Genomic DNA, 15,210 nt, shown 5'->3' with positions numbered 1-15,210 from the left:
GTTGGTGGTACTGGTATTGATATTGGTGATACTGTTGGTGCCGGTGATGTCGTTGAAGCTGGTACGTTTTGCACTATATTTTCCAAGGCTACAACTCGGGCGCGAAGCTCGTTGACTTCTTCTATTACACCGGGATGATTGTCGGTTCGGACGAGCGGATGAATGAGGTTTAGAATCTGAGATAGTATATGATCGTGACTAGATACTCTGAAAATGAGAGAGAAAATGGTGTCTCGAACAGGTTCGCCGGTAAGCGCTTCAGGTTCATTGTCAAGAGGTGAATTTGGTTGATGAAAAGGATCACCTTCTTTTTGTCTTCAATGATTAAGTAGGCTACAAACCCATCAGATGAATTGGTTGATTCATTCTGGTGACACTGCTTTCGGAGCTTAGGTGAAACTCCATATCGGAATAGCTGTCGGAATTCAAGGAATTCGAACTGGTTGAGGGATTCATCTTGTACGATCAGATGAAGGATTTTTGATAAGAAATAGATTATATGATGTAGATTAGTACCCTGCAATACATAATTTATATATGCATATATAATACTAAAATCCCATAAGTTACGGAGGAATCTACGGAAGCTGTCAGACAAAGGTAACAATAACAAATAATAATAATAATAATAATAATAATAATAATAATAATCATAATCATAATAATAATAATACTTATCGTAATATTAACAATAATAATAATAATTAGTATTAACAATAATAATAATAATAATCATAATAATAATGTAAATGGGAATAAAAGAGTATACCCTCCTAAAAAGAAAATGCTCCAAACGGGACTCGAACTCGCGACCTCTCGGTTAAACACAACTCCAGCTGATAACACAACTCCGATAAAGATTCCGGTCATATCGGAGTTAATCCCCACTCTAAGATATTAACTTGTTCGATTCCAATCGAGTGAGGTTAATCCCGTCAATTGTTTTACGCCATTGAAATTCAAATTTCAAATCGGGGTTCGCACAATTATTGGAGTTAAAACATTCGATCCACTCTTTTCTCAAATCAAGCACTCAAACCCAAGATCCATAAACTAATTACGATTTTGGTTTCATCATTAACCATAAGCTTATTAAATATGCTTCGAATTTTATCAGTTATATGAAAATTCATTACTCATTTCTTTAGAACTGAATGACGCATTTTTTATACAATGAATACATATTCCAGGTTTTAGTGATAACTTCTTTTTATTATGGTTGCTACTATAATGTGCATTATTAGTTAGGAGATTCAAAATCATATTGCATTAGATTATTAAAATCAGCTTAGGCATTTTCTCAACATCCGTGAGGTTCGTTGTCCACCTGATTACCGGTAAATGAAGATATCAAGTATGGAATATTCATGGTTCTTATTCAAATTAAAGGTGCCAACATAACAAATACACACTTCTAAAGCTTATGCTATATTTGAACTTATATGTGGGAATTTTAACCCAGTTACTTACCAACTTGCAAGTCATATGAACTTCTTATGAAATGATTTTATTACATTCTTCAATTCAATTACATCGATATTGCAAATTTTATTTTCTAATCCCGCGAATTTGTGATTCTTAGCCAATGGGGCTTTGCCTCATTGGTCACCATGTTAACATGGTGTTCGAGGAGACCAGGGTTCGAGTCTCGGGGGGGGGGGGGATTTTCGTGAATTAACTCTAACCACTAACATTGCCTTTCAAAAAAAAAAAAAAAAAAAAAAAAAAAAAAAAAAAAAAAAAAAAAAATTTGTGATTCTTAAGCTAGATTTTTTTTAAAAAAAAAATACAATTATTATATGAAAGTTGTACAATATGCTTCAAAGTTTATATATGTGTTCATGAGAATTTGTAAAAAATTGTACAATTTGATTTTAAGATTGTATATATGATCATTGAAGTGTTTTATCACAAGGTTGTATCTAATCAGAGGCGGAGCCAGGAATTGACAATAGGGGTGGCTTATTCAATAATTAGATATTAACGTACACACATGAAGTATTATTACTCCTTATTGATTACAAGCTGAAAGAACAACGCAAACAATTTTAATCATAAGAAATATCCATATAACAAACGTATTAGTTCACCGAAGCTAATTGTTAAGTAATTAGCAAAATTTCTACATATGACGAGCTATTTTCTTACTAAGGATTTGGTAAATAAAATTGTAATTAGTTAAAGCACTATTATAAGTTAGATTATTGATAAACATGTATACGGAAACATAAGTTCATAAAATAAAATAAAAAAAAAAAAAAAAAAAAAACTTTACCTTGTACATTTGGAGTTGGTCATATAGTGTTTCATTTACAATTCTTATAAGTTATGAATAAATGTATCAACGTTAACTTTGGGCTTGAAAATTAAGAAATTGTCATATTAACTCATGATTCCAGTTAAGATCATGTTATAAATTTAATTTCAATTTTAATTATAACAACGAGAAAAGAACAAGAAAAGAACAAAAAAATCAATTAGGGATTTCAATAGCTTTTAATTGCAGCATGACTATTCAGTATCTAATTCATCACCATATATACTATATTAATTTATATTTAAATTTGGGTTTCATTTATACAGCTCCAGTTAAATAGAATTAGTTAGACCACTCCCAACCATGACGCCGTCATGGACACTTCCTCAGCGCCACATCAGCTTTCTCTCTCCTCCTTTCTCACCACTTCCTCCCATAACACTCTCAGAACACACCATTGCCAACCATGACATACTCTCTCCTCATTACATACCCCACAAAATTAATTAAATAAATTAAAGTACAAGTTTATTTGCTTATGTACAAGTAATTATTGCACATATACATGAAGAAAGAGAAAGAAATCCGTCCTCGCATATGCTTGGTGAAGAAATGAATCAGGGCGAAGTCATTGAGGGCGGATGAGGGCTTGTGAGGGCATGGACAATGCCAATGGAGCCCTCGAGGAAATGGTGGATGACATGGGTGAGGGCGGGTGGTTGGGAATGGTCTTAATGGACCAGTTAAATAGAATTAGTTAATGGACTAAAGTAAATAGGCTCAAAGTACATGGGTTGAATAGGTGATGCTGGGCAACCCCACACCCCCTATTGGCTCCGTCATTGTATCTAATGCTTCAAATATTATACATATAGTCATGGAAATATATTTTACCATTAAGTTGTACATAATGCTTCAGATATTGTACATGTGGTCATAAGAGTGTTTTATCATAAGGTTTTACATAATGTTTTCCATATTGTACAATTAACATTAACATGTTAATATTTTTATTAAATAAATAATTAATTATTTTAATAACATAATCATGGGTAGTTTAGAAATTTACTTTTTATTTAGAATTTTTCTTTCTATTTTTGAAACCAAACATGCTTTGCAGTGTTGTACTGTACAACACCATAAAACATCTTTGGTTGTGTATATGTAAAAAACAAGCAGGGTAGTCAGCAGCGCGTTGCGGCGACCACCCCTCGTTTACGTAAAACTTTTTTGTAGCATCCAATTATATATTCTAATAACAAAGCAGTTAACGTAACCTATAAGATAATAATTGGTTTTAACATATTAAACAGCTAATACAATTGCAAAGAAACATATTGTCATATATTACTATATGAGTTTGTAACAAATTAATTATCCTGAGCTGTCCAAATTATGTTGTATAATATATTTTTTTAGATGTATCAAATTAATTGTTATAAATAATTACTATAAAACACGTAAATAAATTTTTATAAACGTAATATAAATTACTCCGTATAAATTAGAAGAATGATTTAATAAGATTTAAAAATTCAAGTTAGAAAAGAATGACTCAATTTCGATGTAATTTATAATTGTATTTGTAATGTAATTTGTGTTACACATTAAAAGAATATTTTATTAATGACTCCAATCTTTAATTGGAGTAAGGGCTATATCTATGTAGCTAGTATTAAAAAAAAGTCATTACGTGCTCCCTTCTCTATTCCTCTCTTACTTGAAAATCTTACCCATCTCATTTTGTCTTTTCCATTTGAATCTCTGGTCTCCGGTCTTCTTCTCAAGTAACCATTTACAATATCTTCTGAATATTTGTTCTATGAGTCTCTACATTTTGTTGACTCTGCCTTCTCTCACGTGTCTCGCCTAAAACCTGATTTTTTCGGCGTCGTTCCGACTTCTGGTATCCTCCGAACGTCCGGACTTTTCTTCTTTCTTTCCTTTTTCCGTCGCTGATATCTTTTGTTCCCACTGAAGAACGCATCTATACTACCTGGAAAAACTCAGAAAAAGTGGCGAGAGAAATTTACGATGACCTATGTGTGTGGCGTGTGGCAGTGCGCTTCAGACCGATTGCTGCTAAAAATTGTACGTTAAAAAATATGGCGGTTAGAGTTGTGGGAACAAAGACGAAAATAGTTTGGGATGGAAAAGCAAAAAAAAAATTAATAAAAAGGACAAAGAAGTTACTATTCATGAATAGTACTCAAAATTTGCTCAAATGGTACCCTTTGTTGAATTAAATAATACCGTCTACTATTCATCAATAGTAAAATTATTTGCTCTAATGTAATATGTTTAATGGTTGTGTAAATATCACTCCCTTTTTTAAGCTTGTGTATTCCTCATTTACGACATCATCATGATAAAGGTTTATCAGATAATATGGATTATATATTTGTAAATTTGATTGTCGAAACTCGCAAATCTTGCGGGTCTTAAGCTAGTTAATTATTATCATAATAAACAAAGTAGAGTAATATTTTATCCTATCATGTACGGAGTATAATTTAGTAACGATTAAAATGGGTCACTTTTTTAGTGTCTTGTTTTTTGTTCTATTTGGGCACATGATTCTCGTAAACGAGACACCATAAGAAAAATTAGGTTGGATAAATATTATTGAAACAAAAATATAGTATAATTTTGAGAAAATTTAAGTGAACAAAATTTAAAGAAGCGGATAACAATCGCTTGAAAATTGTCAATAATAATATTGTTGAAGTAAATAATGAAGATATGTTGACAAATTAATTGAAGATTTTGCATTAGATATACACAAGATGTCGTTTTAAACCCCTTAGGTAGACAGCAGCAGATTGTTTGATCTAAGCAAAGGCAAACAATTTAAGCCAATCTATGTTTTACGAAGGGAAAGAACGCAACAATTTTAATTCGCAAACACATAATCAAATTCACACAACTAAGAATTTCAAAAGCCAAATTCCAGTCTTCTAATACTACCACCATGTTAACAACTACCACAGAAAGCAGAATTTATAAACGTAGATTCACTATTAACATATTCAGTAGTTGTAACCCATAATCTGTATTGCTTTCGCTAACGTAACAAAATCAATGTAACGATGTATTATTATATTACACTAATCAATGATTATAAGAAGAAAAAAATAATCCAACCTTGGAAAGTTGTTGGATTCACAACAGATGGTAGATTCAAAAACCTAAGTTTTAAAATTCGCGAACTGATGAAACAATTTGTAGTAACACACCGCCTGAAAAAACCCTATTAATACGATGACGAAGGGAGAAAATCGCCATACGTAAAGCAGCACACCGCTAGGCAAAACCCTAATAATACGGTGACAAAGGGACAAAATCGTGATGCGTAAGGGCGATAAGGAAGGAAAAAATTCGAACCAACACAACGGTCGCCAGATAAGGCGACGACGAAGGACGAAAACGGCGGAGATAAGGAATCGGAACAATGGCCAAGGGAAATCGCCAGAACCTTCTGGGATTAGTGTAAGGAAGCAGAAGCAGAAGCAGATGGGAGTATATAAATAGGGCACTGAAATGACAAAAATACCTCTTTTAGGAATAAAATATTGTTGTGAACAGTAACCCCTTATGTTGAAATGATATATATAGAATTTAAATTATTATATATACTATTGACATGAGTGTTTCGGGTAGGGTGTTTTCGAGCAGGAGGTTTTCGAGCAGATGTATTCGAGATTGGGTTTTCGAGCACAATGTTTTCGAGCATTGTTTTCGAGCAGATGATCGACCAAGTTTTCAAACAACAAGGTTTTCGAGTGGGGTGTTTGGTCCAAGTTTTCGAGCACTATTCTGTCAACTTTATGTCTTCTTATCCCTTGTTCTTTGTATGACACAATGGAAGATGGCATGCATGGGGTTGATAAATAAAGGTCAAAGATGCCTTTTCGGTGGGTATTATCCACAAGAAAAAGGGTTTTCGGTGGATAGTATCCAATAGACAAAACTATGGAGCCAAAATAGAGTCAAACCTTAAACAATTGAAGCCAAATTACAAGGTTTTCAGGCACAAAAATGGGATTGTGTATCAGTTACTTGATGTTTTTGAGCAGAAATGTCCAAAGAGACAGGTTTTCGAGCACTAAATAAAAGATTTCGGGCAGGTTGTTTTTCAAGAAAAACACACTTTTATGTACAAAAAGTTAATTTCTAAGAGGATTTTGGTCGCAAAACAAAGCAATCCAAGCAAATGAACAAAAGAAAAGGTGGTTTTTCAGGATCAGGTATATACTGTATGTATAAAAACCTTAGGAGATAGATATCAAGGGTAACCAACCATGTCATTAGCAATAATTCATTAGGAACTTGACCCTCAAATGTGAACTCGGAACAGAAACCTTAATGAATTGTGAATCTTCTTCATTGGTGCGGATCTTTAGCCAAGAGATAGATAAACAGAGAAGGATGATGTAGACAAACGAATTTGGACTATCAAAATATGATCAGAAAAGATGACCGGAAAAGTTGGCCAGCGTCGACGGTCATTAAAATATCTACCGCCACCGCAAGATAACAAACAAACTAAACAAACCATACCCGGCGAACCGCCGAACTTTCGGGATCACACCAAAGGTCGCTGAAACACCGAAAATCGGGAGAAAAAGAACCCCAAGTGCCACGAGCTACCTCAAACCGCCACAAAGATGAATTAGTCCGCAAAAGACCCGTTCCACCCCAACGAAACAAAAATGATTAGTCCACAAACGACTCAATTACTCGTATTCACCTGTATAAACTTAATTACCTAAAATTGACATGATGATGCTTAATAAAGATCACCAAAGATAAAATAATTTACACAAATAATTTATTTTCCAAACCCACTCATATAGCTTCCATGACATATACAGAGATTGTTTGATTAACTGACTCATAGGTCAGTGATAACAACATACCACAAACATAATTGTACATTCTACTACATACATTTTAAAGACATTAGTTTTAGTAAAAGAATGTCAGATGTACACTTTAAACTGCAACATCTGCATAGGATGGGAAAACCTTTTCCACATGAATAACGTCTCCAACACTAATAATCTTCCCCCAACTATTACTGTCATCTTCGCACACCAGCATCTGCCCTAGGTAAACCTACAAAATTCAACTCCACAGGTAACAAGTGATTAGTCATGAATGTTACCTTATTACTCCAACCAGCCCCAGTATTAAAATTTAATACATCGAGAACATGTGGATTATGTGCCTAAATTCAATATCTTAAACTAAAGTTATAGTTTTTCCAAATTTTGGTCCTCACCCGTCCTTTATATTGCGTGGTTGTGGTGTCCACTTTCAAGACTTTGGCCGATCGGAATTTCATCATGGTTGCGGTAGGTTCATTTCCTTGGGTCGCATCCTCTTGATTGATACTAGGTACCTAAGAAATGAAAGTCAATTGAAAGTATTATAAACCAAAAACAGTATCTACATATGACATATGTAGAGGTAGTAAAATGGGCAGAGTGTAGAAGAACACATTCACAAGTAATTTAGTCATAATTGCCACCTCTAGATGAAAGTTTCCAATACCTTACAACGCGGACACAGCATGACACCGTCAAATTTAGACTCGTTAATTATGATCTGTTTCCAAAGATCCTCAGCAAATGATTCACAACCGTCAACAAAGATACTTCACAAGTGCAAATTTTCAATGGTAAGATTTATGCCGGAAAACTAAATGTGCATTGATATATGTATCCTTAAATCAATAGCATAAGAATAACAATTCATATAATAATAATAATAATAATAATAATAATAATAATAATAATAATAATAATAATAATAATAATAATAATAATAATAATAATAATAATAAAAACACATACTTGGGCCTAAATCGGTTTATGTTGACCGGTTCCTCTAGTTGTTCATTCACCGCATCCAAAGAAGCCTGTAGATTCAAGACATATTAATCAAGTTCACAACCGACCGCTCACACTTTTACCAACAAATCCAGTGTACCCAAACTAAACTATCTAAAATTATTATATTCAGAAAGAAATTAAACAAGTGAACGGATAACCTGTGTTCAGGCTCCCGGGGAGGGCGAGTATTTTTACTCGGATGTAACCAAGTTATACCCATAATGGTTTCTAACCCTTCCCCCGGCCACCCATGATATAGGTTTGAACCCGAGACCCTCTTGTGAGAATATCAAAACCACAACCATTAGGCTATCTTGTGATAAAAGGGTTATAGTTAGACAATAACATTGACGCTAACCTGGGAGATTAAAAGAAACTGAAAAGCATCTGTAAACTTCACATTAAAACCAGTAGCATAGGCAGGGTCAGTGGGTCTGGTCTCGGACTCTATATAAAGAGAGAACAGAGTATGTTAATGTTTTCATATATGCTTACACACCATAAAGTATAGAGGATATAAATAAAAATTAGTTAGGAAATTAGATGTTTGATACATTGTACCTTCATTAAAGCGAACTAAACGGCTAGGTTTGCCAAGAAAATCAGTGAACCATTGTGCAGCCTCGTGTCCCTCATCTAAGGCGGATCCAGACCATTCCCAGACTGAGACCCCTTGAGAAAGTAATGATGGTTTAGCCAATGAGACCTTGAGCTCCGGCATCCCAGGAGCACGAACAACTGCCGCAGGCGAGTTTGAAATGAGTTTATGCGCACGAAAAGGCCCATATGAAATAAAAAGAAAGAAAAAAAAACAGTAACCTAAGTAAGAAGAGTGATTGGGTTGCCAGGCGGGAGAAAAGGCCTCAAGAGGCAGATCGACTTGAATAAGAGCAAGCCTTGGTTCGACCCTTTGGGTGCAGCCTCTGCCTTTAGAGTTGATAACCATCCAGTGACGATCCCACACGAAACCTGTCCCAGACATAAAAGCAAAAGACTTTAAAACAATAATAACTAACCATGCTCTGCTTGTCTTTTACTTGAATGTTTGGCATCTGCTTTATAGTTATTAACACACCCAAGTATATGAATCCTTCCTTCCTTCCTTACATATATTATATATTAACATATTAATATTAATTTTTTGAATGGATACTCAGGTTTGTTATGCTAATCTGAAAGCAATGATGTAGAATTAATCAATCTGAGTATCACATCACAAATTACAAATTACAGATAATTATATAATAAGTTTAATTTTAATTAAAGGATAGGCATTTACCCATCCATCCATCCCCTAATTATTGGTAAGTAGTATCGAGTGACTGAGTGAGTAACTTACGTTTGTATGCAAACAGGAAAAGTAAAATCAGGAAATACGGGGTTACTAATTTTGGTTGACCCATAATAATAATAACACAAACAATTAAACATAGGGGAGAAATAATTAATTAATTAACAGTAGATGAAAATGAAAATGAAATTGAAATTGAAAGGAGTGAATTAAAAGGAAGCAGGGTAAGAGAGAACTATTATTACCAGTGGGAGAAATGGATGCATGTTGAACAGAGATGGGCTTGCAGGATTTAATGGGATATATGAATATCGACTTCACCCTCGCTACTCCATCGTTTTTCCTAACCTCCCACGCTTCCGCCATCACTAACTTGGTGTTATCCTAGCTACCCCACCACCGTTTCCTTCCAACATACATAAATAAATAACAGGAAGTGGGTGACTACCCAAATTTTATCATATACATACATCACCCTAATATTTTCTAGAAGGATTCCAATGAACAAGTAATTTATCCAAGTAGTAAAGTTAAACTCAAAGTTAGTTATCCTTAGGCACAGTGGCGGAAATAGACACTTTTTTTTACTGGTGGCGAAATTTTTTTAAAAGCGTAGCAATTTTTATTTTTTTTTGACAAAATATGAACGTTTTTAGGCAAAATTTGAAGTTTTTTTTGCAAAATTTGAAGGTTTTTAGGCAAAATTTGAAGGTTTTTGAGCAAAAATTGAAGGATTTGAGACAAAATTTTGAGATTTTGGAGACCAAATATGAAGACTTTTAGCCAAACAAAATTCCACTAGGTTCGAAACGAAAAAACCTAAATTTTTTGCACTAAAAAAAAATTTCACTGAGGTCAGGTGACCCCACTTGCTCCATGTCATTTCCGCCCCTGCTTAAGCATATGGTTATTTAAATTGCACGATTATAATATGCATCCAATAATTTTTTATTGATAACCCTAAAGATTATTAGTAGAATAATTCAATTTCGGCATATATATATTTTTCGGTAGATCTCTTCATATCGAATAAGTGGTGTTTAAGGAATCTTAAGAATTACCTCACATAAGCGTCGTCACTAGATGAAAAGATGACAAGGAAATACACAATGAGCAATTAAAAAAAAAATCCACATGTTAATTGCTTTGATTACTTTACTGATTTTGTTTTTCTTTTTACATTCTAATCTCCATCTATATCTTGAATATATATTCAACAAAACTAAACCCTTCATTATCCACAGTTTTACTAGCTAAATGACAATTAGCGCATACAATGGTTCTCGTGAATTTTAATAAGTATCACATATTAGGTAGGGTGACGTAGCAATCACTTTACGACAACATGAGCGAAATTCACACAATCACTTATTATCATATTTTGGGGACCAAATTGAATTTATTCATGACGTCTTTTTCGATCAATTTTCAGACACTTTATCCATAACTATCTCGTCACTATTTTGTCACACCAATCTCTTATTAGGGTATAGTCGGTAATTTATGAAAACTGGCGTACACAGATCAGCTGTAATAGTGTTGGAATCACTTCGAGTTATCATACTTTGGTCATGTTCAAACGAGAACCACAAAAAAGGTGAGAACTGCGAGAACTATTTAATATAATAGTTTTTATGCGTTTAAATGCAACAAACTATATGAAAATGTTAATTAATGCACATATCATTAACAAACATACGTTCATTAGCTCAAATTGCATGTTAAATTGTTAATTATATGAAACTGTTCACATGTTCGGAAACAAATATGCACATGTGAACGAGAAACTATATATTTAATTATATAGGTAAAATATAAGTGTTTTTCAACTATTTTATGTTCATTAATACTTTTCATCAAGGTTTATGTGTGATTCAATCTAGTTACATGTGAAAATCTTTACAAATCAAAAGTTCTCGCAGTTCTCGCTTTTTTTATGGTTCTCGTTTGAACTTTTGGCTATATATATATATATATATATATATATATATATATATATATATATATATTAGTCTGAAAGAGTTACAAATGATACAGATTGTGCAATATGTTTGAACCTACACAAAACGAAACAATTACCAATTATCACCTGGTTGACCACTAACCAATATAACGTACAATACACAACCAGTACAATCTAAACACTAGATAGACCAACAATAAACACCCAACATTAATTTGAAAAAAATATATTCCAAACAGACTGAGCCTCGCAACGCAAAACCATCCACAAAAACTCTGATTGCGGAACACAATCTTGCCCAGTCCACAAAGCTACTAGAATTGCGTGTCGAGAAGCCCAAGAACAACCTCCTCGGTACCACAATAAGAAAACCGAAAAGAGCTTTCGATAATCAAATATCCAAAATGCACCCGCCAACAAAACGGATCACCGAGAAATATCAGCCAAACGAATTCCAACTAAGGCAGTCGAAAAACTACGAGAGACCTCCCTTGAAAACCTATCCCACACCTGAAATGTCCCGTTCTTATTGATTAAAAACGTTCCATATTAATTGAGTTCGTTGCGAGGTTTTGACCTCTATATGAGACGTTTTTCAAAGACTGCATTCATTTTTAAAACAAACCATAACCTTTATTTCATAGATAAAGGTTTTAAAAAGCTTTACGTAGATTATCAAATAATGATAATCTAAAATATCCTGTTTACACACGACCATTACATAATGGTTTACAATACAAATATGTTACAACAAAATAAGTTTCTTGAATGCAGTTTTTACACAATAACATACAAGTATGGACTCCAAATCTCGTCCTTATTTAAGTATGCGACAGCGGAAGCTCTTAATAATCACCTGAGAATAAACATGCTTAAAACGTCAACAAAAATGTTGGTGAGTTATAGGTTTAACCTATATATATCAAATCATAATAATAGACCACAAGATTTCATATTTCAATACACATCCCATACATAGAGATAAAAATCATTCATATGGTGAACACCTGGTAACCGACATTAACAAGATGCATATATAAGAATATCCCCATCATTCCGGGACACCCTTCGGATATGATATAAATTTCGAAGTACTAAAACATCCGGTACTTTGGATGGGGCTTGTTGGTCCCAATAGATCTATCTTTAGGATTCGCGTCAATTAGGGTGTCTGTTCCCTAATTCTTAGATTACCAGACTTAATAAAAAGGGGCATATTCGATTTCGATAATTCAACCATAGAATGTAGTTTCACGTACTTGTGTCTATTTTGTAAATCATTTATAAAACCTGCATGTATTCTCATCCCAAAAATATTAGATTTTAAAAGTGGGACTATAAATCACTTTCACAGATTTTTACTTCGTCAGGAAGTAAGACTTATCAACTGGTTGATTAACGAACCTATAACAATATATACATATATATCAAAGTATGTTCAAAATATATTTACAACACTTTTAATATATTTTGATGTTTTAAGTTTATTAAGTCAGCTGTCCTCGTTAGTAACCTACAACTAGTTGTCCACAGTTAGATGTACAGAAATAAATCGATAAATATTATCTTGAATCAATCCACGACCCAGTGTATACGTATCTCAGTATTGATCACAACTCAAACTATATATATTTTGGAATCAACCTCAACCCTGTATAGCTAACTCCAACATTCACATATAGAGTGTCTATGATTGTTCCGAAATATATATAGATGTGTCGACATGATAGGTCGAAACATTGTATACGTGTCTATGGTATCTCAAGATTACATAATATACAATACAAGTTGATTAAGTTATGGTTGGAATAAATTTGTTACCAATTTTCACGTAGCTAAAATGAGAAAAATTATCCAATCTTGTTTTACCCATAACTTCTTCATTTTAAATCCGTTTTGAGTGAATCAAATTGCTATGGTTTCATATTGAACTCTATTTTATGAATCTAAACAGAAAAAGTATAGGTTTATAGTCGGAAAAATAAGTTACAAGTCGTTTTTGTAAAGGTAGTCATTTTAGTCGAAAGAACGACGTCTAGATGACCATTTTAGAAAACATACTTCCACTTTGAGTTTAACCATAATTTTTGGATATAGTTTCATGTTCATAATAAAAATCATTTTCTCAGAATAACAACTTTTAAATCAAAGTTTATCATAGTTTTTAATTAACTAACCCAAAACAGCCCGCGGTGTTACTACGACGGCGTAAATCCGATTTTACGGTGTTTTTCGTGTCTCCAGGTTTTAAATCATTAAGTTAGCATATCATATAGATATAGAACATGTGTTTAGTTGATTTTAAAAGTCAAGTTAGAAGGATTAACTTTTGTTTGCGAACAAGTTTAGAATTAACTAAACTATGTTCTAGTGATTACAAGTTTAAACCTTCGAATAAGATAGCTTTATATGTATGAATTGAATGATGTTATGAACATCATTACTACCTTAAGTTCCTTGGATAAACCTACTGAAAAATAGAAAAATGGATCTAGCTTCAACAGATCCTTGGATGGCTCGAAGTTCTTGAAGCAGAATCATGACACTAAAACAAGTTCAAGTAAGATCATCACTTGAAATAAGATTGTTATAGTTATAGAAATTGAACCAAAGTTTGAATATGATTATTACCTTATATTAGAATGATAACCTACTGTAAGAAACAAAGATTTCTTGAGGTTGGATGATCACCTTACAAGATTGGAAGTGAGCTAGCAAACTTGAAAGTATTCTTGATTTTATGTAACTAGAACTTGTAGAATATATGAAGAACACTTAGAACTTGAAGATAGAACTTGAGAGAGATCAATTAGATGAAGAAAATTGAAGAATGAAAGTGTTTGTAGGTGTTTTTGGTCGTTGGTGTATGGATTAGATATAAAGGATATGTAATTTTGTTTTCATGTAAATAAGTCATGAATGATTACTCATATTTTTGTAATTTTATGAGATATTTCATGCTAGTTGCCAAATGATGGTTCCCATATGTGTTAGGTGACTCACATGGGCTGCTAAGAGCTGATCATTGGAGTGTATATATCAATAGTACATACATCTAAAAGCTGTGTATTGTACGAGTACGAATACGGGTGCATACGAGTAGAATTGTTGATGAAACTGAACGAGGATGTAATTGTAAGCATTTTTGTTAAGTAGAAGTATTTTGATAAGTGTATTGAAGTCTTTCAAAAGTTTATAAATACATATTAAAACACTACATGTATATACATTTTAACTGAGTCGTTAAGTCATCGTTAGTCGTTACATGTAAGTGTTGTTTTGAAACCTTTAGGTTAACGATCTTGTTAAATGTTGTTAACCCAATGTTTATAATATCAAATGAGATTTTAAATTATTATATTATCATGATATTATCATGTATGAATATCTCTTAATATGATATATATACATTAAATATCTTTACAACGATAATCGTTACATATATGTCTCGTTTAAAAATCATTAAGTTAGTAGTCTTGTTTTTACATATGTAGTTCATTGTTAATATACTTAATGATATGTTTACTTATCATAGTATCATGTTAACTATATATATATCCATATATATATCATCATATAGTTTTTACAAGTTTTAACGTTCGTGAATCACCGGTCAACTTGGGTGGTCAATTGTCTATATGAAACATATTTCAATTAATCAAGTCTTAACAAGTTTGATTGCTTAACATGTTGGAAACATTTAATCATGTAAATATCAATCTCAATTAATATATATAAACATGGAAAAGTTCGGGTCACTACAGTACCTACCCGTTAAATAAATTTCGTCCCGAAATTTTAA

The 15,210-nt window shown here is 32.8% G+C and overlaps 1 protein-coding gene across 1 annotated transcript; it reads right to left on the bottom strand.

The window, feature by feature from the left end:
- Positions 1–7,066: 7,066 nt before the first annotated feature.
- LOC139899556 (uncharacterized) lies at positions 7,067–9,864 on the bottom strand. The gene is made up of 8 exons (XM_071882383.1): positions 9,691–9,864; positions 8,974–9,123; positions 8,716–8,892; positions 8,513–8,601; positions 8,116–8,180; positions 7,814–7,916; positions 7,542–7,661; positions 7,067–7,375 (listed from the first exon to the last, which is right to left on the bottom strand). Exons 1-8 carry the CDS (start codon positions 9,809–9,811, stop codon positions 7,253–7,255), a joined length of 948 nt encoding a protein of 315 aa, XP_071738484.1. The 5' UTR covers positions 9,812–9,864; the 3' UTR covers positions 7,067–7,252.
- Positions 9,865–15,210: the final 5,346 nt, after the last annotated feature.

Source organism: Rutidosis leptorrhynchoides, chromosome 3, assembly GCF_046630445.1.
Source record: "Rutidosis leptorrhynchoides isolate AG116_Rl617_1_P2 chromosome 3, CSIRO_AGI_Rlap_v1, whole genome shotgun sequence".
Classification (NCBI taxonomy): Eukaryota; Viridiplantae; Streptophyta; class Magnoliopsida; order Asterales; family Asteraceae; genus Rutidosis; species Rutidosis leptorrhynchoides.
The sequence above is the reverse complement of the archived record's forward strand: the minus strand, read 5'-3'. Positions and strand labels throughout refer to the sequence as shown.